The 25,910-nt window shown below is 39.2% G+C and overlaps 1 protein-coding gene across 4 annotated transcripts in view; it reads left to right on the top strand.

Annotated features, from left to right (window-relative positions):
• Positions 1-24,387, top strand: part of LYST (lysosomal trafficking regulator) — a 186,874-nt gene extending 162,487 nt beyond the window's left edge. For all 4 annotated transcript variants that reach the window (XM_048218849.2, XM_048218847.2, XM_057308234.1 and 1 more), the window contains 8 exons: positions 818-1,007; positions 4,185-4,321; positions 7,313-7,411; positions 17,030-17,169; positions 17,439-17,536; positions 21,757-21,913; positions 22,330-22,401; positions 23,311-24,387. In XM_048218849.2, the coding sequence (XP_048074806.1) occupies positions 818-1,007; positions 4,185-4,321; positions 7,313-7,411; positions 17,030-17,169; positions 17,439-17,536; positions 21,757-21,913; positions 22,330-22,401; positions 23,311-23,449 (1,032 nt within the window). In that variant the 3' untranslated portion in view covers positions 23,450-24,387. The remainder of the gene's footprint in view (positions 1-817; positions 1,008-4,184; positions 4,322-7,312; positions 7,412-17,029; positions 17,170-17,438; positions 17,537-21,756; positions 21,914-22,329; positions 22,402-23,310) is intronic.
• Positions 24,388-25,910: the final 1,523 nt, after the last annotated feature.

The following is a 25,910-nucleotide window of genomic DNA, read 5'->3' as shown; positions in this document are numbered from 1 at the left end:
CATGTAAATTCTTTATGCTCAGAGCTCACATACATCAAATTTGCATGCTAAACACAAACCAGAGTGATACAACCAGTAAAATTCAAATTTAAAACATCAGTATGATAGTGTTGTTTTATCAAAACCAGATCGCCAATGCTGTGTTTCATAGTTGAAAGCTATTCTATTCTATTCTTTTATCATGTCAAAATAATTTAATAGCACCTCCCTGAAAAGTAATAAATGCCATTTAATCTACACTATGCTTAGTGCTGACTAACTTTGCAGTTGGTACATGTGAAGATCTGAGCCGTGTGTCCGCTCACAGTGGGACCCTGGTACTGACCTGCCTTATTCCCATCTCAGGACCTTTGTGTTGACCGTTCCCTCCACCTAGGATGGCCTGTCCCCAGACAAGCCCCACTTTGCTCTCTCATTTCTTTCACGTCTCTGCTCAGACATCCCCTCCTCAGTTCCCTGACCCCAAATCTAAGATAGCAGCTCCAATGCTCTCAGTCCTCTCCCCCCCTCTTCGTAGAGCTTTCAGCACCTGGTGTGTGTGCGTCTGTTTATTTTTTGTCTGCCCCTCATCCCAGCTGGAAGGCAGCTCCATGAGGACTGGGGGTTCATCTATATTTTCATCACTGTGTCTAGAAACAAGGAGCATATATTTCTATATACTAAGTACAGGAGAAGTAAAAATATATATAAAATAATTTTTGCCTACAAAGGGCTTATAATCAGGTTGCTTACTCTTCGTTTAGAATTTAAATTAGAAGTCATTCTAAATTTACTACCTTTTAAAAAAAATCATACTTTTTATTTTCCTCTGTTTTAGAGTCCTTTGTCGTGGATAAAAGGCTTGAAGTGGGGGGAGTATGTAGGTTCTCCAAGCGCTCCGGTACCTGTGGTCTGCTTCAGCCAGCCCCATGGAGAAAGATTCGGTTCTCTGCAGGCTCTGCCCACCAGAGCCATCTGTGGTTTGTCCCAGAATTTCTGTCTTCTGATGACGTACAGCAAAGAACAAGGTAAAAGAAAACATAATGAGAATCACTGTAGGCATATTTTTCATGACATTTGATGTTGCTAGCTCATCTGTGCCACTATTTTATTTGTAAGTTTTGAGTCCATGGTGAAAAATCATTCAAATTTATGCTTATTTAGTGCAAAGTAGGAATGAAACATACCACATGGAAAAAAGGGGGAGATTAAATGCAGTGCCGTTTGAAATGAGAGGAGTCGTCAGAGACAAGAATAAATGGTTATGCTCACACGATGCAAACAGTGTCCATCTTGTAGACACGTACCTTGTGAGGCTCTTGAATCCCAGAACAGCAGAGTTATTTGGACAGCAAAGCTAGTACCTCAGAAGGGATAGTCATGAGAGTAAAACAAACAAAACAAGGAAGTCGTGATAGCCTTGAAAATAGGTTTTAAAAATAAGTATGCCTGGAAAGCAATCCTTTTCTCACCCTCTGTGCACTAACTCGCTAACAGCAACACGTGAAAGAGTGCTGTAATTAGTCTGTGGTTAACGTAATGAACCATTTCGTTCGCAACACATGGAAAAGTGCTGTAATTACTCTATGGTTAATGTAGTGAACCATTTCGGTCAATGTAAAAGAACTCTCCCTACTTCCTAGGCATGGGCTTTGGGCACTAAAATCAATGAGGATGCTTGACTGTTCCTATCAGGTGTGTGCAGATGTGCCTAAAAGCCGGCATGTGGACGAGATCTGCGTCCTGACGGTCACACTGTTTGTGTTTAACATGATTATGGCGCACCAGGCTCCTTCCACCACGTACAGCTCTGCACTCTAAGGGTGCAGTACCCGTGCCGAACAGAGGCCACTCGGAGAAATTAAGCGTGCTGGCTGGACCACAGTTCTTTGTAGACTTACTCTTGTTTATATCATAGAATCAGTGATCGCCTTTATACTTGTTAGTAGTAAGGCTGCTTATCATTTTATCTAAGTTTAGTGAATTAGTAAGATCAGGTAAATCTGTTTAATCGTAACTATTATAATATCAGTGTTGCAATTAGTTGTGAGGTGTGTTGCAAATAATTTACTACTAATAATAAAGTACCAAAATATGTCAATAATTTACCTTTAAAAAATTAGAGTGGACTGAAGTTTATCTCTTTTGAGCAGAAGAGAAAGGGCTGGTGTTACCGCTTATTAGCATCATGGGATTTAAATATGTCAAATGTAATTGTCAACCTATCTTATTTGTGCCACGATAGTCAGAGCCCTTGATAGCTGTGTTCATTCAAATTATACTTTATTCCCTTGTAGAATGTATTTGGGGCTTGCCAGCATCTAGGTTGTGCGGGGAAGTAGTATAATACAACAGATTATAATACACAACAATGGAGGACGGCAGATACAAAGTGCTGGCCTCAGGAGGCGCAGTGCCTTGAGTTTGCATCCCTCCTCTGCCACTTAGTAGCTGTTTGACTTTGAGAAAATTACTTAAACCTTTTACATCCTGACTTTTGATCTGTAAATCGGGAATAACAAAAGGATTGACCTGACAGGGTAATTTACTGTAAAGATTAAATGAAATAATATAGGGAATGACTACCACAGTGCCTGACTCCTGAGTGCTCAGTAAAGGTCCATCAGGCTGTAAGCACCCCGGGCCCCCAGGGGACTGTGCAAGCTCTCACTGCCGTACCCAGCACGTTACAGTGCACAGAGGAGCAAGAGGAGCGCTCACCCCATGGTAGAGGTCTTAGGAGTAAGAGCCCTGCTTGCAGATGGGCATCAGGTCACGTGCTACAGCTGCAAGGCGCTGAGCGCTGCTTAATCAAGTAACTGTGTGGTTTTGCTGAGCTATACATGCACAGAACAATGTAACTGTGATGGTTTTGATGACCTTAAACCCTTACTTGAGAATTGTGCCTCCAAATTGCCTGAGATGCTTTTTTTCAAAATATGCTTGCCTGGGTCTCATTTGAGCCACACTGTGTCAGAATCTCTGGGGCTCAAGTCCAAGCATAAGCATGCTGGAAACACCATTTTCTTGAAAACTCCTGTTTAAGAGTCACTGTCCTAGTAGGTAAAGGAGAAGTTAATTTTTCTTAAAAAAAAAAGATAAAAGAAAAAAAAAGGCAGTGCATCTTGTAAATGCTGGAATGAGAAACTGGGGGCTGTTACTAGATGTATTTCATTCATTGAGCACATGGGCTATTGGGTGCCCACTACATGCCAGGCGTTACGGTAGAATTTGAGAGGGCCTGAGACTCATGAAATGTGGTTCCTTTCCCTAGCAGCTTATATTTAGAGGAGCTTTTATTAAGTGGGTATATTTCAATTCCTTTATTGCAAAACTGATGTCAACATTTGGTATTATACTCAACAAAAGAAAACAAAAATCAGTGAATTACATTTCCACTGTGCTATTGATTCTTTCAACAAGTATGTATTTGTTTTATTCCTTTATATACGGGCTTACTTTGCTGGGTGCTGGAATACATAAAGCACATTCTGTGTCTGTAAGGGACTAAAGCAATGCAGATTTCGAGGGCAGCACCAGTTACAACATTTATGCTGCATTAGCTATATTCAGCATACCAACAAGACATAGATTATGAATAGTACTGAAAAGTGATGTCAGAATGTCCACATCTTTATCCCCAAAGGACATAAAACTATGTTGTAAAAAAGAGAAGGAGAAAAAGAGCAGAACCTTGTTAAATCAGTCTGCTGTGCAAAGCCCTGGCAGTTGACAGCATTAAATGGTTCCTTCCCAGGACAGGTGTTGCTTCTAGGGTAGCAATATTCTTTCTAGCATTGATAGTTGTCCACACTGATTTTTCAGCAGGTGGTAGCTACAAAGTTATTTAAACAGTGTCTAGTTTATATTTATTTTTAAAAGTGTCACAGAACATGAACAGAGTAAGCTTGACTATCATTGCCTTCCATAAAAATTTCTTAACAGACATTTTAGTACTAAATCAAATAAGCCCTAACCAAAACACCATGAATGAAGAAGAATTAGTTCCACTCTTAGAATCCCACTCTCATTAAAGGAATAAAACTAACTTAAGTCTGTCCATCTTATGAATACAAAGATGATTTGCTCTGGAAAGATACTGTGTTCTGCTATGTAAACTTCAGCTTTTAACCCGCCATTTTGGGGGGGCTGTCACATAACAGTTGAGCGGTGGCAATCTGATACTTTTATGTCTCCTTCTTGAGGTGTGAGAAGCATGAACAGTACTGACATTCAGTGGTCAGCCATCCTGAGCTGGGGATACGCTGATAACATTTTAAGGTTGAAGAGTAAACAAAGCGAGCCTCCAATAAACTTCATACAAAGTTCGCAGCAATATCAGGTAAACGTTTTACGAAATACTTTATCATAAAATTAAGTGTAATTCTTCGGAAAGGAGTCAGACTGGTAACAGCTAGTCTTTAATATTCTGCAGTTAATCCAGTCCAGAAGCTGATAACGCTGGGCTTGGGCCTTGTTTACAGTGCTCAGACTTCTTGACTATTGCTATTCTGTGTCCCCAAAATTTGTCTTCTCCCCAGGATCTCGTTGAGATGGTATTATAATCACCTAGTCAGCATGAGCAATTGGCAGCGTTGGAACAAAATCAACACTGCTTTCTTCTCAGTGTTCACTTGCCTTTTGTCACTGTGTCATTTTCTATAACCAGAGTGCCATCCTCTGTACCTGGTGTTTGCTAAATAGACTGGGGGTTTAGGCATCACAATGGGTAGAAAGAGCATCAGGCCCAACTAAAGCCCTCCGATCTGTGTTAGTGCCCTGGCTTTATTATTTACTCTGTAGCCTTCGGCAAGCACCTTAACCTTTCCAAACTTGAGGTTCTTTCCTCTTCTTTGAAACTGGGGTAATAGTACTCCCCACTACTCTCTTCTAAAGCTGTTGTAAAAATGTCTCCAATTGTATTTATACTGTATATATACTGTGTGTGTGTGTTGTGTGTGTGTGTATATATATATCTATGTATATATACATATGTATATCTATGTATATAGAGGTATATATCTATGTATGTAAATATATATACACACACTACCACAACTTTTTCCCATACTAAAATGTATGTTAAACCCTGTTTCTGTGACTGTCTTTCTTTCCATGGGAAATTCTTTTCCATTTCCTGACTCCCATTACCTACATAACATCTTCTGCCTATTCATTCACGTGTCCTAACATTTCCCCATTTCCCCATTTCCCCATTCCTTGAGCATGTTAGAGCATGTTAGCAAGCTTCTACTGGTGGGGATTTTTAGCAGTAAAAGAAAGGAGAACAATGACTCATTCACTTAACCCTCAATATACCTGAAAAAAAGGTCATCACTTTTTGTTATCTGGTTATCAGTAAACTAACAAAAGTAAGCAGCATAAGGACAGTGGAAAACAGCCTTATTAGAACTTTTAATAAGAATTTGAACATTGCAAAATTACTTCTATCATGTAAAGTTTGGCACACAAGCATCATTAACGATGAAAGAACACTGTCATTAAGTCCTTTTAGCAAAACAGGATTGTCCAGATTCTTTTAGCAAAATACTCTGTGATAAAGAACTTCGGCTCAAATGACCGCCTGGATGAGAGCATTTCATTTTCATCCTTAGAAATATATTGTCTACTCAGTAGTTCTGTAGTTTGAGAAAATTCATCCGGGATGTTATCGTATGAGGATGCACACTCAGATCTCACTTCTACGATCACAGTGTCATCATTAGAGATTAGAGTCCTGCCATCTCTTTGCCTTCACCTTCTGACTGATCTCATAATCATGAAACCTAGTCCTCTGTCAGTTTTGTTCTCTTTTCTGTTATCAGTAGAACATGAAAATTTCTGAATTCCCAGCTGTGTTCAATGAAAGCTAAAAGCAGAGTATGAAGCAGTATCTCCAGTCTTTATATTTTCTTGAAAGATGGCACCACTCTTTGGACAGTACAGTCAGAAAACCAAGAGATGACATTTTATTTCACAGATTACATTATCCTTCCAGGAGATCCATCATTCTGCATTTTCCTGTTTGTTTTGCTCTAGCAGAGTTGGGAATAATTGTTGAGTAGTCATGAAATAAAATTCCTACAGTGATGACAGCAAACTGGTTCGAGACAGAGGGAAGATGAAATTATTAAAACCCTATAATGTAACTCAGATTTATGAAAGGGTTCGGTAGACCCATATGGTAATCACAAGGCACTGAGTTTTATTCTATATATAAAAAAATAAATATACTTTCTCTTTGTTCTTTGGAAGCCCTCTGAGAAAGAATAAAAGTCCTGAAATATTAATCCTTACAAATAGAACTATTCAAGAAAGAAATTCAAAAAATGAAATTGGGTCTAATGGACTCTGGTGATGTATCGAGGGTTAAGAAGAGCCCGGATGAAAGAAAGTCATTTTTAAGGTAGCAGACACTTGAACACATTTGCAGGTCCAGGAGAAGCAGCCAGCAAAAGACAGCTTGAAATTCTGAGAGCAATGACAAGGAACTCTGGGAATGGGGTGGGGCTGCCCTTAAAAGCAGAGGGGCTTCCTCCTTTAAAACAGGAGAGGCGCTGAGACACTTGAGGCACAAAGGAAGGAAGGGGGTGAGATCTGCGGCTAATGACCTCTGTCTCCTTCGCACAGTGCAGCGTGAGGGGAGTGTGGGCTGTGGGACAGCTGGGACTGGAGAAGGGACCCATGGGAGCAGAGGCACTGGCGACCAGCGCTAAGGGTCAGCTGGTGCCCAGAGCGAGAGGAAGACTTATTGGGCCAGAGAGTTGAGTGGCCTTGAATAGCACCTCCATGGTTAGGACTGAAGGGCTTACAGTCCCAAAGGAATAATCTGGGATTTTTTTTCTCCACATTTATCTTTCCTTCTTCTCCTATCTAACAATCTTTAGAACTGCTAGAAGCAATACCTCTCTCCTTATATGTACCCCAATTCCCCACCAAAAGAAGAAAAAGAAAAAAAAAAAGTAAAAATCAGGTAAATGTGTGAAACCACGCACATATGCACATGACACACACACGCAACCTTGATCTAGTCAATCCTGGATCATTTTGTTTAAGTTTCTGAGGAACAAATGGCCGTGTGTGTGTGTGTGTGTGTGTGTACAGAAAAATATAAAATCATAGACAATGATAGAATACATTTTAACTTGGAAACAGCCTTTAGCCATCTGGCTTAATGTTACAGAATATTATTATATCTTGCACATTTTTAATCAGTTCAAGTAAAATATTTATTAAATTTTGTGGTTATATATTTTTTAAATAACTGTCAGAGAAGTAGAAACATTTCTCCTGCTTTTTCAACACAATGATCTTTGGTTGTCCTCTCTCAAAGGTAACGAGTTGTGCCTGGGTGCCTGACAGTTGCCAGCTGTTCACTGGGAGCAAATGTGGGGTCATCACGGCCTACGCCAACAGGTTTACCAGCAGCACGGTAGGTCCCGGGTTCATTTCATGGGTAGTTTGGGATTTTCATGTTCGTGAGAAGAAGAAAATGCTCATGGAGTGTAATTCGTTGGTATAAGATCAACTGAAAATGTTTGTACTTCAATCTTTTGTTCTTTAATCTTTTCTTCGCATAAGCTCTTAAAATGTAAAAGGTCACATATCTGACTCTTTAGTTTTAGATTTATTAGGATCATGAAAATTTTTCAAAATAATTATAATGATCCTATCTTTTCATGTCAAAGACATAGTATTTTGAGTCATGATCTGTTTTGTATTTAGACTTTTTTAGGACGTTGTGATGCTTGTTTGCCTCTGTTCCTGGTGTTGGCCTGCATGCTTAGGAGTATACTGCAAAATTCTGTAAAATTTGGAAGCTTAGAACACCTAGTATTTAACCTTTCTACAGTCTCTGGACTATAGCAAAATCCAAGTAGCCCATCTTGATTTCCACCACTTACTGGAAGAAATTTATTTTAGCCATTTGCTAAATTTTCAGGATTTGAGAATTAAATTATATAACAGTCTAGTGAAAAAAAAAAGACATATTATACAATACTTCTTTTAATTTACTGTTGTTCCTATCTTGAATCAACTCTCTCTAGCACTGTTGAGGATAAGTGGCAAATTTAGGATGATAATTATCCTTTTCTTCTAGAACTGAGATAATTATCATTTTATTTTAGAACTTTCTTTTGCTTCTGCCCCCCCATTACAGTTTTCTCCATTATATTATTAAATATGTTCTACTGGGTGAAACCAGTCTTCTTAGCTTGGGGTGATGCTAAGTTCCTCTTACTTTTCTGTCCAAGTTTATTCCCTTTTAAACTCTTATTAAAAGGTTCTTTCCTGTGATCCTTGGGGTATAAATGTGACCATAATATTGTTTCCATCTCTTAGCCTATGGGGCCATTAAGATGTTTTAAGCAGTTGTAATGTGATCCAGCCAGCATTTTGGGAAGCCCGCTGTAGCGCCTGCCAGGAACGATACTTGGGGGTCTGAGACTGGAGGCAAGGGTGCCTGCTAGGAGGCCACCGCAGTGGCCCAGGGGGGCTTTGGGGCAGGGCTCTTCGCAGGAGACGGGCACATAGAGGGCACATACTGCAGGACACTGGTGTGTGTGCTCTGAGAACGAAGAGCACAGAACGGGACCTGGAGGTCAGAAAGCCTGAAAAGTTCCACTTGAGCTGGATATTAAAGGATCATTTTACTAATTGGAGAAATAGGACAGAGTATTTCAGCACAGGAAACCAACAACGCGGAAGCAGAGGCGTGGTAGCTTGGGGGCTGGCAAATACTTTTATGTGTAGTTTGGCGTATGAGATGCTGGGAGGCGGGGTCAAAGCAGGGCAGGAAAGGGAGACTGAGGAAAGTTCTTCCATCCCAGCACAGAAAGAAGCCAAGGTATCCGCAGAGAAGTGTCTTAACTGTTGGAATGTCTTCTTTTTACTCCTGAAGGCCTGAAGTGGATGTTAATCTTCTAACATCTCTAATATTTACTGTGGACATTACATTTATCTTCTAAACCCTTGTATTTCTTTTTTTCTCCAAATATCTTCTCAGCCCCGCTGCTAGAGCAGTTGTCGCGTGTGTACTCACCGTTTTGCACTGTGCCATCGACTCCTCTGCAAAAACTAGCTGCTGCTTTTGTTTTTATTTTCTTTTGCTTTTCGCAGCACTTTGAATAACCTTGTTCTTAGTTTCCCTTACTTCCATTCTTCCTATAATTTAAAATTTTAATTGTACACTAACACAGTATGTAGTGTGGGTTATAAAGAAGAAGAAGTTGTCAGTACAGGAGTAATCGTGTACCGCAGAGCTTCGGACACAGATCAGAGGCGTGCCTGTTATAACGTGAGCACGGCGAGTCATGTGCTTCCTTGGCTTGTGAAGTCACCGTGAGCTTTACATTGCTTACCTTCCCACAGTTGTACATTTGCCTGAAAGTAGATTTTTCAGCTTTGTTTATAAGGGTTTTCTTTTTCTCCTAAGTATAATAGTATTAGATGATTAAGTCATGAGATCAACAGTTACTATTTAAACCATGTCCCAAAATGCATCTTAGCTATGTGCTTTTTTCAGTGTTTGCTTTGAGGGGAGGAAACATGGGTTTTTGTGGATGTTCTTGCCACTTTTTCTCAGGGACCATCTCACCATTTTGGCATTCCACAAGCTGCATCATGACCCCATGCCCGTGAGGGTAGCAGGAGGCCCCTCATGTTCTGGTTGCTGTTCTACCAACCCACTGAACGCCAGGGTTCTAGAAGTATTTATGTTCTCATTTGTGGTAGCTTTAACACAGACAAATACAGGCTCCCCAAGTGCTGTGCAGGGTGTGACCGAAATAATTGTTGTTAGAGAATATTTTCAAGGGGTTCTTATGACATATGTTCCTTACCTAGTGAAGCATATCTAACTGAACAGTGTAAGTTTCTGTTGACTCTCCCAAGATCGTCTTCTAAACTGTATTCTAGGTAAGGGTGAATAAGTTGACTTGTTATAAGGAATTATCGATAAGCCATTTATATATTAGAGAAGACTGTCTTCTAAAAGTGATAACGGATTTTAAAATAGTTGCTCTTGAGTCATTCTTTTTTTCACTAATTAAGTAGTATGGCCACCTCATCTTCATGTAAGTGAACACCTATATTTCCATTCTCTGAATCTGTGGTGGCCAGAGAGTATATATGATGCTTATCCAAGGTAGTATTATGTCATTCAAGAGCAATTTTTTTTAAAGATTGATTTATTGAGAGGGTGGGGCAGAGGGAGAAAATCTTCAAGCAGACTCCCTGCTGAGCGTGGAGCTGGACATGGTGCTCGATCTCATGACCCATGAGATCATGACCTGAGCCAAAACCAAGAGTTGGACACTTAACTGACCGAGACATCCAGGTACCCCTCAAGAGCATTTTTTAAATGAAGTAGTTCATGTTCCTATTCTGCCCATGGAAATTGTTTTCTTACCTGTCAGGGAATCATCTAGTAATACTGACTCTTACAATCATTTTAAAGTATAAAATCTATAAAATTATCAACAACCACTATAGGGGTCCTATGCTGTGTTTACCCTATAAATTATATCTTGATCATGGAATAAAAAAATATATATACACACATACGTGTGTATATGTGTGTGTGCGTGTGTGTGTGTGATATTAAAACAGCAAATTGCTGACAAGCTAGTAGGGAATTCCCAGGCCAGAGAGGTAAATAAGTAGGGGGGAGCTTTCACATGGAGGGCATTTGTCAATACTGGAGTACTGACACTGTCCTTAGGCAGCTCTTGTGAGAGGAATAGGTAACAATACTCAGAGACTGAGCAAGCCTGGGGAGTCCCAAGGAGGCCCTTCTCCAAAGGCTGGTCCCTGAAGGACTATATCCTAAGAATGAGGATGAGTCCAATGGGGCCAACTCTTGTATGGAATTACAGCCTGGGTTGCAATTCCCTGGGATGTCCAGATCTTAAGGCTTGACTTTGGTTAAGGTGTCCATAGACTGGTATGGTGGTCCGGGTGATCCAGCAGAAACAAGGAAGATATTTGCATTCTATTCCACAAGTAGAGGAATTCCTCCAAATAATTTTTTTTATTTTCCTTTTTTTTTTTAATTAATTTATTTATTTTACAGAAAGAGAGAGAGAGAGCGAGCACGTGAGCAGGGGGAGGGGTAGAGAGAGAGGCAAAGAAGCAGATTCCCCGCTGAGCGGGTAGTCAGAGGCTTAACAGACTGAACCAGCCGGGCACCCCCAAATAATTTTTTTAATGCAGTAACAAATACACAAAACCAGGCACACAAATTTACATGTAAGCAAGTGAATATGTGAAAAAGTTAAACTTGGTTATAACAAAAGAAATGCGACTTAAAGCAACCTTGATTGACATTTAAAAGTTGGGAAATTTTCAGAGACTTAGAATGTGAAGTGAGTCACAAACTCAAGTGCTGCAGAGCTCAGGCAGAAAACGAAGGGGCTCAGGCCTTTGCCGTCAGGAATTCCTTGGTCCCAGGTACCCTGAAGCACCATCTGAAAGGGTTCTGGGCACATCCCTTTGGGCCTGCAGACACCTGGCCTTGTGGGGAGGGTCGGAGGCAGAGGAGAGACAGCAGGGGCCCAGTCCCAGGACCCTGGGCCTTGTGAAATCCTCTCTGTGACTGTGTGGTTGAGCGTCACGTGTCCTAGCCAAACAGAAGCAACTGCCACACGACAGAAGCCTGTCGTTCCAAGAAAGAATGTGAGCCTGGTATTGCCCGGTCATTTGATTCTTTCAGTGTAAACTATGTATCTTTATGTGAATAAAAGCCTGGACTATATAGCACTTAAAATAGATGAGCGGCAGCTCATAAACATATGATATATATATCAACACAGCTACCTTTCCAAAACAGTGGTGAACAAAAAGGCAGGATGCAAAAGATACCTAGAGAATAATAGCACATATACAAAGTGATTTGTCAGCATGAAAAACCATACAATGTGTTGTTTGTGGTTATGGCAACGTACAGTAGAACATAAGTTCTACATACGTGGGAAACAAATACAAAATTCAGGATGGTAGTAACTTCTGACGAGAGAAAATAGACCAGTACACAAACTGGGTAGTGTTTGATTTTTTCTCTGTTTAAAAAATAAACCGATCATATAAAATATTAGGATTAGTTTAACTGAGTGGTCAACATACAGCTTATTATTATACTTACTCTTTCTACTTTTCTATATCCTTTGAAGTGGAAATATTGAAATACTTTAGACAATAAACAGCTTAGTCTAATGAAAACAAGAGTCAAACCTAGTATAGACATCTGGCATCTGTGAGCCAACGTGGCCCGTGGAACATCAGTTTGCAACCTTTCATTTAGAAAACCAATCTGTAACTATGGACAAGTAATGGTGATGTGTGAGGACATCAGAGATTGGTACAATTCCTTTGGAAAGTACACTGTCAGGAACTATAAAATTATTAGTATTCACTCACTCATTAGTAGGATTTTGGAAATTTATTCTCAAGAAATAAGTCAGAAGAAGAACTAAACTTTTAAACATGAAGGATTTAACTATGGCATCTATAATTTTGAAAATATTAGAAACAATTTTAAATGTCTATCAGTAAAAATGCTCAAGTAAATTATGGCATACCAACTGTATAAATATTATAACACCATTAAAATCATTTTGAAGACAATGTCAAAAATAGAAAATGCGGAGGGGAGGAGTTAAGATGGCAGAGGAGTAGGGGACCCCTTTTTCAGCCGGTCCCCTGAGTCGAGCTGGATAGGTACCAGACCAGCCTGAACACCCACGGAATCAGCCTGAGACGCAGGAAGATACATCTGGATCTCTACAAATGAACATCTCCAGCGCTGAGTATTGAGGTACAAAGCGGGGAGCCGTGAAACTGTGCACAGATATCGGAAGATAAACGGAAGGGGGAGGGAGCCGCCGTGTTCGGGCGCGGGGAAGCGGTAGCCACCTGCACGGGGGAGCAGGCAGACTCGTGGACCGGCACCCGCGAGAGAGCAGAAGGACTGTGAGCCGGGAATGCACGCGACCAGACTGAAACGGAGCTTCGGAGCGCACTGGGGCGGCTGGTGGCTGGCAGCTGGCGGTTTTAGAAACACAAAGGACAGAGACACGCCAGCCCTGGAAGTGAGGGCTGGGACGCCCGGTGAGGGGCGCACATCCCGGGACGCTGCAGGGTTGAGCAGCACCAACAGTAACGGAGTTAAAGTGGCCAGAACATCAGTGGAGAACAGGCCGCGATCCCTCTGTTCTGAGACAGAGGCTGAGATTCCGCCACTGCTGCTCTGACTCTCAGAAGAGGCACAGCAAACTGCCAGGGAAAGCCCTCAGAGAACAAAAGCCTGGAAATACCAGCTCACAGTGTGCCCATCCCCATCCCCCCTCTCAGGGGACGCGGAGACTCTACCCAAACAGGGCTGCCTAAGTATCGGCATGGCAGGCCCCTCCCCCAGAAGGCAGGCTGAAAAATCAAGAAGCCCACAACCCTAAGGTCCCTATAAAACAAGGGCGCACGGCCTGGGTCCCGGTCAATAATTTGGGCTCTGGACAACCCACAACCTCTCCTCATCAGAATGACAAGAAGGAGAAGTCCCCCCCAGCAAAGAAAAGACAATGAGTCTGTGGCCTCTGCCACAGAACTAATGGATATGGATGTAACCAAATTATCAGAAATGGAGTTCAGAGTAACAATGGTCAAGATGATGTGTAGACTTGAAAAAAGTATTAATGAAGTAGAGCAGATCAACAGAACTAGAAGCTGGTTCTTTGAGAGAATCAATAAAATTGACAGACCACTGGCAAGACTTATCCAAAAGAATAGAGAAAGGACCCAAATTAATAAAATTATGAATGAAAAAGGAGAGGTCACAACCAACACCAATGAAATTGGAAGGATTATTAGAAACTTTTATCAACAGCTATATGCCAATAAATTAAGCAATCTGGAAGAGATGGCGGCCTTCCTGGAAACCTATAAACTACCAAGACTGAAACAGGAAGAAATTGATTTTTTAAACAGGCCAATTAATTATGAAGAGATTGAGTCATTGATAAACAACCTTCCAAATAACAAAACTCCAGGCCCGGATGGTTTTCCTGGGGAATTCTACCAAACATTCAAAGAAGAAATAATACCTATTCTCCTAAAGCTATTTCAAAATATAGAAAAAGAAGGAAAGCTACCAAACTCATTCTATGAGGCCAATATTACCTTGATCCCCAAACCAGGCAAAGACCCCATCAAAAAGGAGAATTACAGACCGATTTCCCTAATGAATATGGACGCCAAAATCCTCAACAAGATCCTGGCTAATAGAATCCAAGAGTACATTAAAAGGATTATCCATCATGACCAAGTGGGATTCATCCCTGGGATGCAAGCGTGGTTCAACATTCGCAAATCGATCAGCGTGATACATCATATCAACAAGAAAAGAGGCAAGAACCATATGATCCTCTCAATTGATGCAGAAAAAGCATTTGACAAAATACAGCATCCTTTCCTGATTAAAACCCTTCAGAGTGTAGGGATAGAGGGTACATTCCTCAATCTCATAAAAACCATCTATGAAAAGCCTACAGGAAATATCATTCTCAATGGGGAAAAGCTGGAAACCTTTCCCTTAAGAACAGGAACACGACAAGGATGCCCACTCTCGCCACTATTATTCAACGTAGTACTGGAAGTCCTTGTGACAGCAATCAGACAACAAAAAGGTATAAAAGGTATCCAAATCGGCAAAGAAGAAGTCAAAATGTCTCTCTTCGCAGATGACATGATACTCTGTATGGAAAACCCAAAAGATTCCACCCCCAAACTACTAGAAGTTATAGGGCAATTCAGTAATGTGGCAGGATACAAAATCAATGCTCAGAAATCAGTTGCATTTCTATACACGAACAATGAGACTGAAGAAAGAGAAATTAGGGAATCCATCCCACTTACAATAGCTCCAAAAACCATATGTTACCTTGGAATTAACTTAAACAGAGACGTAAAGGACCTATATTCTAGAAACTATAAATCACTCTTGAAAGACATTGAAGAAGACACAAAAAGATGGAAAAATATTCCATGCTCATGGATCGGAAGAATTAACATAGTTAAAATGTCCATGCTACCCAGAGCAATCTACACTTTCAGTGCCATCCCCATCAAAATACCGATGACATTTTTCAAAGAACTGGAACAAATAGTCCTTAAATTTGTATGGAACCAGAAAAGGCCCCGAATCGCCAAAGAACTGTTGAAAAGGAAAAACAAAGCTGGGGGCATCACAATGCCAGATTTCGAGCTGTACTACAAATCTGTGATCACAAAGACAGCAAAAACAGACACATAGACCAATGTAACAGAATAGAGAACCCAGAAATGGACCCTTGGCTCTTTGGGCAACTAATCTTTGATAAAGCAGAAAAAAACATCCAGTGGAAAAAAGACAGTCTCTTCAATAAATGGTGCTGGGAAAATTGGACAGCTACCTGCAAAAGAATGAAACTTGACCACTCTCTCATACACAAAGATAAACTCCAAATGGATGAAAGACCTCGATGGGAGACAGGAATCCATCAAAATCATGGAGGAAAACATAGGCAGCAACCTTTACGACATCTGCCAAAGCAACCTTTTTCATGACACATCTCCAAAGGCAAGAGAAACAAAAGATAAAATGAACTTGTGGGACTTCATCAAGATAAAAAGCTTCTGCACAGCCAAGGAAACAGTCAAAAAACTAAGAGGCAGCCCACGGAATGGGAGAATATATTTGCATATGATACTACAGATAAAAGACTGGTATGCAAGATCTACAAAGAACTTCTCAAACTCAATATGCGAGAAACAAATAAACAAATCATAAAATGGGCAGAAGATATGAACAGACACTTTTCCAATGAAGACATACAAATGGCTAACACACACGAAAAAATGTTCAAAATCATTAGCCATCAGGGAAATTCAAATCAAAACCACACTGAGATACCACCTTACGCCAGTTAGAATGGCAAAAATAGACAAGGCAAGAAACAACAATTGTTGGAGAGGATGTGGAGAAAGGGGATCCCTCCTACATTGTTGGTGGGAATGCAAGTTGGTACAGCCACTCTGGAAAACAGTGTGGAGGTCCCTTAAAAAGTTAAAAATTGAGCTACCCTATGACCCAGCCATTGCACTACTGGGTGTTTACCCCAAAGATACAGACGTAGTGAAGAGAAGGGCCATATGCACCCCAATGTTCATGGCAGCATTGTCCACAATAGCTACATCATGGAAGGAGCCGAGATGCCCTTCAACAGATGACTGGATTAAGAAGCTGTGGTCCATATATACAATGGAATATTACTCAGCTATCAGAAAGAATGAGTTCTCAACATTTGCTGCAACATGGACGGCACTGGAGGAGATAATGCTAAGTGAAATAAGTCAAGCAGAGAAAGACAATTATCACATGGTTTATCTCATCTATGGAACATAAGAACTAGGAAGATAGGTAAGGGAAGAAAGGGATAGAGAAAGGGGGGGGTAATCAGAAGGGGGAATGAAGCATGAGAGACTATGGACTATGAGAAACAAACTGAGGGCTTCAGAGGGGAGGGGGATGGGGGAATGTGATATGCTGGTGATGGGTAGTAAGGAGGGCACGTATTGCATGGTGCACTGGGTGTTAAACGCAACTAATGAATCATCGAACTTTACATCAAAAACCAGGGATGTACTGTATGGTGACTAACATAATATAATAAAAAAACACTTAAAAAATAGAAAGAATGTTTAAATACAAAATACAAAATTATTTGGATGACAATAATCATAACTATAAAAATATTTGTGTATGTATTTGGACAAAGATTGGACAAGAAGACAAAAATGAAAAGCATTTTAATTCTTGAAATTATGGACAATTAAAAATGTTTTAATGTTTAATTAGTTTTACTCTTTAGGAAAGAGTTGACCTGCAGTGGATTGAAACATGATATGCTTGAGAAGAATGTTTGAGTCCCTTGAGTTGTTTTTATTTTTGAGACACAGTACTAGGAAAACTTTTGTCATGCTTTTTATCTTGTACTTCACTGACTTTTTTCAATTTCAGCCCTCAGAGATCGAAATGGAGTCTCAGATCCATCTGTACGGGCACACAGAAGAGATAACCAGCTTATTTGTTTGCAAACCCTACAGTATAATGATAAGTGTGAGCAGAGATGGAACCTGCATCATATGGGATTTAAACAGGTACAGAAGAACCTCTCCAACGCAAACACAGCTGCCTTTATGTCTCCGTTCTTCCTGTGTGAAACACATGCACTAAAATAAGATCTTTACATTATGATCATTTTAAGCATGAAATACAAAATTTGTAATCGTATTGAAATCAAAAGATCAGTTAGGAAATAGTGGGCAATGCCTTATGAATAATAGGTCCATACACTGAGGAAGAGAATTATACAAGAGAAGCTACTGATATTTAATGATCATATGCAAATTTGTCTTTGGTCTTTCAGGTTGTGCTATGTACAGAGCCTGGCAGGACACAAAAGCCCCGTCACGGCCGTCTCTGCCAGTGAAACTACTGGTGACATCGCTACTGTGTGTGATTCAGGTGAGCAAGGCCCGAACCAAAGCACGGAGTCCTTAGCTGGTGCAGTGTCAGTTACACTGTTGGATTACGTCTCTCAGGTCCCTAACCACATCTAAATACTGTGCTAATAGCGTGTTTGTGTGTTAAAACTTCATCAAGTTAGGGACCAACTTATGGAGAAGCTAATAGTGTCATTTTTCTGATATATGTAAGATTACATTTGGGTACATGGAAGTTAAGCAAATTATTGTTACATAATTATCTGAATTTTCTTGGGTTTTGTTTCTCTTTTTTCTGGCTTCCGCTTTTAACTACTAACTCACTACCTTCCCCGTGACATACATGCAAAGCATCAGCCAATCATCAGCTTTGAATATATGTATCTTCCAGTTCCTGAGTGAGAACAATACTGTATTATGATAAATGGAGGTATAATTTGCCTTGAAATTTGCGTGACAGAGTTATATCTTCATTAGAGGTTTGTTTTTAGTTTTTGTTTTTTCAAGTAATACATATTTAAAAACTTGACGCATCCAGCAGTAAAGAACAGTTGGAAAATTTATAAATTTTCTGTTTGCATTTCTATTCTTAAGGACCTTGGCATCAAAAAATCCTTTGAAAAATTGTCTCTTTCTGCCCACTCAGTATAGATTATCTTGGACATATCTATAGTGGGTGGTCCTCTATCCTTCACTTGCATGTTTTATATTGTTTGGTTTTTTCTGACACCCAGCCGTTCCCCAATCCTGTGACACCACCTGGGTGCTCAGTAATGCGATTCGGTTCTACACTAACTACTTGAAGTTAGCGGATTTGGGAGTTCCCAACCCCCCACCAAGCACACAGAACTTAGTCAAACCCTATACCTACCTACAGAAGCTTATTACAAAGGATAGAAATGAACAGCCAGGGGCGCCTGGGAGGCTCAGTCGGTTGAGTGTCCGGCTCTTGATTTCAGCTCAGGTCATGATCTCAGGGTTGTGAGATCGAGCCTCACTTCGGGCTGAGGCTGGGGGAGCGAAGAGAAGATTCCTTCTCTCCTTCTCCCTCTACCCCTCCCGCTACCTCGCTCTTGCTCTCTCTCTTAAAAAAAAGGAATAAGCACCCAGCTGAAGAGGTGTATAGGGGGAGATCCAGAGGGCGTGTCTGGGTGGATTCAGAGTGCACCTCCCTCCTGGCACATGAATGTGCTCACCAGCTCGGGAGCCCTCCTAACCCTGTTACTTAGGGATTTTTCTGAGGTTTCCTTCTGTAGGCATGGATGATTGAATCAATGGCTGTGGTACTTGAGCTCAGTCTGCAGCCTCTCTCCATCCCCAGAGGTGGGGAGGTACTGTAAATTCTAACCTCCTAACCACGTGGCTGGTTTGTCTGGTGACAGGCCCCCATCCTGAGGCTATCTAGGGCCTGCCCCCCAGGAGTCAGCTTGTTAGCATACAAAAGATGGTAAATTACAAGGGTTTCAGGAGCTCTATGCCAGGGACCTGGGACAAAGACCAAGTATTTATTTTTTATTATACTGCAGCTATCTCTTGGAATTTTATTGTTGATTTTATAAAACATTCATTAATTCTTGTATTCCAGAAAAGTAATGTCTTCAGTCATGCTTTAAAGATATCAGATGGGAAACATTTGCCAATCTTAGCATCCAGTTATAAAATAATGCCATGGAAACATTTTTATTTCCTAATCATCATAACTAAGGGAAAAAAATTTTGAACCATTGACTTTGATAATACAAGTGTGGGCAGATGATTGATGACTTTTGCTAATTGTTCTCCCTTGATTTGTACATTAGCAGCTTTTAGTACGTCATACCAAGGGGGGAGGTTGGGGGGAATAATATAATGATTATTTATATAGTGCTCTCTACTTTCTTGTTTTGGCAACATTTGGAAGTTAGGCCTGATCCTTAGGGAGCTGAATTTTGTAAAGTTAATTACTTTCCTGCTGCCAGTAGTGATTTATATCTGTGATATTATATCAGCCAGTCTTATGGGAACAAGAAACAAAATTACTTTTGCTGCAGTTACTAACTGGATAGTAGGGTATTCAGGTGTCCCTGGGGAGTGCACAGTATAATAGAGTAATGGCTAGAACTTTTTTTTCCAGTCTGAACAAAAAGGCCTTCTTCACTTTTTAAGGCCTCTTGGTACATATATAAGAGAAGTCATAACAAGAATTTGGTATATAGAGAACAAAATAAAAATAATGATTTTTTTTTAAAGTGAGGCGAAATTTATGTTTAACGACCCAAACTAGAGTTCATCCTCTAGTCTTATAGTCCAAGAAGGAAAGAAAGTTATCAGATTTAGCCTATCAAACATCTTGACCCATTAGTGAGTACCATCCAGGTAACTTTAAAATCAAAATTTAAGTAAATACATATGTACGTGTATGTATTTATGTTATATATGTGTGTATGCATATATATATATATACACATTACACATATGTATATAAAATTTCAGTGTCAGGGCTGAAGTTACACTGGCAGGCGCTTTCCTCTTGATCATAAAAAATTTCACATCTTATCGTAAAAACCACATCCAGTCCTTATAGGATGTGGTTTTTATGATGATAAGATGTGAAATTTATTAAACTATGTAAATATTATAATAGATGGTTTCTGTATTTTTAAAATCATTCTGCCACTATATCAAAACCCTTTTAACTAGGGTTCATAGCCTGGTCATGTATGGCCAATGGCATTATAAAGTTAATATAATATGAAATTCGGGGTGGGCAGTGACTCTCCAGTTTATTTTAATTTCAGTGAAGATGTGTAGGAAGAATAATTTTTTTTTCAGGAATGCCCAATTTTCTGACTTTTAGTTGACATGCTGAATTACACATGAAAGCAATCTGGTCTTGAGTGAAGGCCTCCATTTTGATATTTACAATCTTAGGCAGAGAGTAGTTACTTGGTTTTGTGGTAGCCCGAGGTGTGGGTAATCTGCTAGGGTGCTTCTTTGCCTATTGACTTCTGTACCATATTTCAGGGAGTCAAGGCCCACATTTAGATTTTTGGTTTTGAAGGACTGAGCTTGCAATAGCTGTCAATTACAGGTAATGATTAACCCTACATCAATGTCTTTGATAAGCCTTCTAACCTTACTAGCACACATCTGGTTGCTTTATATATTTTTAAAATCTTTTATCAAGTATTAAATTCAAGAGAGAGTGAAATGTCTACCCATGGAAAAGAGGAGTTTATCGTCTATAATTGTATTTCTTTAGTATATTGAACTCCTACATCTTGATGTTTTATTTAGGTTATCTCTCCTAATCAGTGGGAAGTCTTAAGTACAACACTGGGCATTTGTTAACCTCCTTTTCTCTACGTATGTAGTAATATGTTTAGCGTTACAGTCGCTATCTGAACCATTTTAAAGCATATGGTTCAGTGGCATCACCACACCCACAATGTGGTGGAACCACTATTTCAAAAATGTTTTCATCATCCCAAGCAGACACTCCCTAAGCATAACTCTATTCCTCCTTGCCCCAAAGCTTCCGGGAACCACTATTCTACTTCCGATCTCTATGAATTTGCCTATTCTGGATCTTTTATCTAAGTGGAATCATACACTCTGTGTCCTTTTATGTCTTTTTTATGTCCCTTTGTTTCACTCAGCAATTACTGCCTCTTCCAGCACCTGGAAAACTCCAAAAAGTTTAGTTACTCATGGTCTTTGAAAAGAAAAAATTAGTCTAATAAGTCAGTGAGTTACAAGATTCAATGTTAGACATTCTGAGGAATTAGATAGCTTTTTTTTTTCTTTAAGAAGTAGCTTTTAACTCCGCTAAGTTTTATTATAACTTTTTTTTCTTGAAAAGTCACGTAACTCCCTTCTTACAGTTGGTTTCACAGAATATTTTCTTCTGTTTTTGAAGATTGTTTAACTTTTTAGGTACTTTCAAATTCAGCCTTGGCAGTTCATTTGCTAAAATATGATTACACAAAAATACATGATTAATTTACCTTGTTGCTCTCTATTTCTAAATTAATCTTTTTATTTTTATTTTTCTATGGTCATTGTCTCTAGGTAAATATGCAGAGCTCTTTGTGACTTATTATGTAGTAATTTTATTTATACAGCTTCAGTCATGAGCTGCCTATAAATTTTATCACTAAAACAAACAAGCTCGGTGCGTGGGGATGCCCCTCTGGGACCCAGGGTGGTGGGCTCTGATGTACCCACACTCTGGTGACCTATGGGACGATTTTGGTGTTTTAGCTGGTGGAGGCAGCGACCTCAGACTCTGGACAGTGAACGGGGACCTTGTTGGACATGTGCACTGCAGGGAGATCATCTGTTCCGTTGCCTTCTCTAACCAGCCTGAGGGAGTATCTATCAATGTGATTGCCGGGGGATTAGAGAATGGAATTGTAAGGTAAGAAGAGTTTTGATTCTCTTTGCTTGCTCTTGTTCATAAGGACACAGCAGTTGCAAAAATTAGCTTTAAATATCTAGGCACGTTCATACTTAATATCTGGAGATTTAAAATCACCTTCAGATATAGATTCTTCACTGATTCCTGTTTTATTTGTAAGTAATAAACTTAGCTTTCGTGTAGCTTTGAAATTGTATATTGTCTATTAATTGTATAAAAGATTAACAATGTGAAAATTTACCAAGTTTTCTTACTTCCACATCCACCCCCTGCAAACTTCCCAGAAGTAGCTACTGTTAATTGTTTATTGTGTTTCCTTCCAGATGATGTTTAACAAATAAACAAATACATAGGGGTTTTTTTGGTGAAGGAAATTTTGGTTTGCTTAATTAGGTGATGACTTTTTTCCTCTCTAGGTTATGGAGTACATGGGACCTAAAGCCTGTGCGGGAAATCACATTTCCTAAATCAAATAAGCCGATTGTAAGGTAAACCACCCCCAGATTCTTCATAATATACTTTGTAACTCTATTTTTGTTAGAGAGAGATTAAAGCACACAGACCAGTGAACTAAGCGATGAGAGTCCTAAGCAGCTGACCATTTATCAAATACCAGGTTGACCAGGACCTTTTGCAAGGAGACACAGTCCATGTCTTTGTGGAGCTTAATGCTGAGTCAGGAGTTCAGGTCTAATAGAAGGTATCCTGGGAGATAGCCCAGGGGGAAGCTTTTGAATTGTAGAAACCATATTTTTTCCTTCCTTATTAAAAATACCGTAATGGTGATTGATAGCTTCAGGGGTATGCTCGATAAGATTGATCAACAACCAGTTACCCTTTGTTCTACCGACAAATTTGACTTTAAAAATCAATGGGAAGTAAGTGATTCAAATTATGCTCTATTAAATTTATTTTCAATGCACTAAGTTTAAATTTTAACAAACTCAAATTAATTATTTATTAATGTTACATTTTTACCTTTTCCTTTTTCAGGGAAATTAAATATCTCCCTATAATCATCATTTATTTCTATAAAGAGAAAATGTAGCACCGTTATATTATCTAAACTTTCCTATGCTCAAGTATTTGTTGTTTAAGTAATAAGAGAATAAACAAGGTGGTAGAAGAAAATGCACAAAGAAGGAATGGAATGTACTGATCTCTTTGATCTGATTTTATTCTGTATCACCTCGTTAGAACGAGCTTCATGAAATTGCCAGCAGAGCAATTAAACTATAGTAGAATTACCCCAGAAACCAATGAGTTGTAAGCAGTCATTTCGTTGGTCTCTCTGCTCCAGTGAACAGATCTTAGCTTCTTTACACTAATTTCTATATGATCACCAACATGCTGACGCAATTGTAAGAGGTAATGTACACACGGATTTCTTTTGCCAGCCTTACATTTTCCTGTGACGGCCACCATCTGTACACGGCGAATAGTGATGGGACCGTGATCGCCTGGTGTCGGAAGGACCAGCAGCGCTTGAAACAGCCAATGTTCTATTCCTTCCTTAGCAGCTATGCAGCTGGATGAATGAGAGAGAACCCCACTTCTCCAAAGCACTTTAGCTCCAAACTAGATTGGTTGACCTCACCAGATTTAGGAGGTTGAACTTGAAGAAAAGGATGACCAAACGAATCATCCAAATAATGATCAGCTCTCTTCATCTGCACAACATTCTGTGGCCTCACAAGGTCCTGAGAGGACAGTTCTGTTCTAATTTAGTGATAATCTAGAGGATTGTGTGGGTATGTTCTAACCAACAAGGTGTAAGTCTTACATGATGAATTAAAATTGTATTCTTAAAGTTTTACCCACAAGAGTATTCTAAAGAAAGGACTAGGGTCTCTTCTTTTTTCTATTATTCCAAAAGGACCAGTAGAATTTAAATTGGCTAGCTAATTGTTTATAGAAAATACTCTAAAATTATATTTAAAAAGTTTTATGCCAAGATAATTCACCCTACACACACACACACACACAAGTAAAGAAAAGGATAAGAAGTTAGAACTTACAAAGTGCTTTCTTTGAGAAGTAAATTATTCAGTAGGTGCCTCTGCACCAAACATTTTAGGGAATATCTGAATACTAAAAACAAACTACTAATGGATCTCAATGTTAGGCAGTTTTTTTCCAGTTGCCTTCTTAACTCAAAGAGGAACCAGAATTTTTTGACAGCCACAAACATACATTTGATTTCAGATACATTCTGTTTTTTCATAAAAATCCTGCTTAAAATCCATAACACTAGATATTGAATATCCTTACTTATTTGAATCACTAAGATTTAAACACAATGATAATTATTTTAATATCTGCCATTTACAGAGCACTGAATACTTAACAATTGGCAATAGAAAGCCTCCACTATGCAGAAAGATGGCACAGATATTAAGAGTCCATTCTACATAAGGCATTTAATCTAATATGCAGGGTGTGTTTTCTTCCACAAAACAGAATAACAAAAGAAAGGAGACAGCTTACTTTGTTTCCAACAGGATGCAGAATAATTCCTATAGGAAACCATGTCCGCTCTGTTTCTACTAATCTATACTACCTGAGAATTCTAGGAACAACAGAAAAATCTAAGTATACGCCACAGAAAATTTGCACACCATAAAGACAGAATTCCTGAAAATCTCTACCATAGTCTGTCTCTACCATTACGGCTCTATTTTTACTTGGGGTGCTGCTTTATTGGCTTCGAAAACACTGTAAAATAAGCTCAGTAGGATGTTACCATGGGGTAAAAATATGTATTCCTGCCTAAGAATAACTTGCGTGTTTGTTATGGAAATTCAATTCATATGGTGTTTACAGAACTACTTTTGTAACTTCCAGACTTTCTAAAACATTCTGCTTAAAAACTGTACAAAACACAATTCCAACGTCTCTCTGCCATCGAGATGCGGGCCATTGGAAGCAAGTGGCCATGTGTGCTTGTCAGTGGAACAGCATATGCCCATAAGAACGCTTCCCGGGCCACATTTAGATCATGGTTTGCACAGACCAGCTTGGAACTCTGAGGTCCAGATAGGTGCAGAGATGAGATTACTCCTATTCACGTTGAAGTGATTTGCTTTGTTAAAAAAAAAAAAAAAAAAAAAAAATTTGCAGCTACTGTCTGGCTTTCATTTTTTCTACCAAGAACTTGGAATTAGTCCCCTATTAGAATAGGGTTACTACTCAGTCTTCTTTGTTTTTTTTTAAGGCTGAATTCCATCATTTATTTAAAGAGAAAATATGCAAAATAACTGGTCTTGTTAAGAGTGCAATATTATATTTTTATGTAAAAATAAAAATTAATTTGGGGGATTATTTATTCAGCATGAAACTTAATATGTATATGTTTGAAACACTTCATAATGCATGTTGTAGTAAACATTTCTGTAAAATATCACAAGCTCTGTTATCTTTGTATACACTGCCACTTCAGACTGGGAATAAATTTCATAAAAATAGATTTAAAGACCTGTTCTTTATACAATTTAAATATTTATGACCAGAGCTCAGATTGGTGGCTCTTTTGCTTTGTAACCCAGAAACATTCTCTCTTTAGCTCCCCCGTACATTGATGTCACTAAGAAAAAAAACCTTTCATTTCTTAATTATATTTTTAAAATATTTATTTATTTATTTATTTATTTATTTATTTATTTATTTGAAGGGGGCAGAGGGAGAAGCAGACTCCCCACCGAGGAGGGCACCTGATGCGGGACTCGATCCCGACTCCAGGATCATGACCAGAGCCAGCAGATGCTTAACCAACAGAGCCACCCAGGGCCCTTAATTGTATTTTTTATGAAAAATTTTATTTCAGCCCTTTATTTTAATACCCTTTATTTCAGTGCTTTATTTAATACCCTTAAATAGAGTTTAGACAGAAGTGTCAAGGTCAAACCACACTTTTTTTTTTTAGATTTTATTTTATTTATTTATTTATTTATTTATTTTAATGTTTTTTTTTTTATTATATTATGTTAGTCACCATACA

The sequence above is a fragment of the Ursus arctos genome, unplaced genomic scaffold, assembly GCF_023065955.2.
Source record: "Ursus arctos isolate Adak ecotype North America unplaced genomic scaffold, UrsArc2.0 scaffold_7, whole genome shotgun sequence".
Classification (NCBI taxonomy): Eukaryota; Metazoa; Chordata; class Mammalia; order Carnivora; family Ursidae; genus Ursus; species Ursus arctos.
This window is presented reverse-complemented; position numbering and strand designations above follow the sequence as displayed.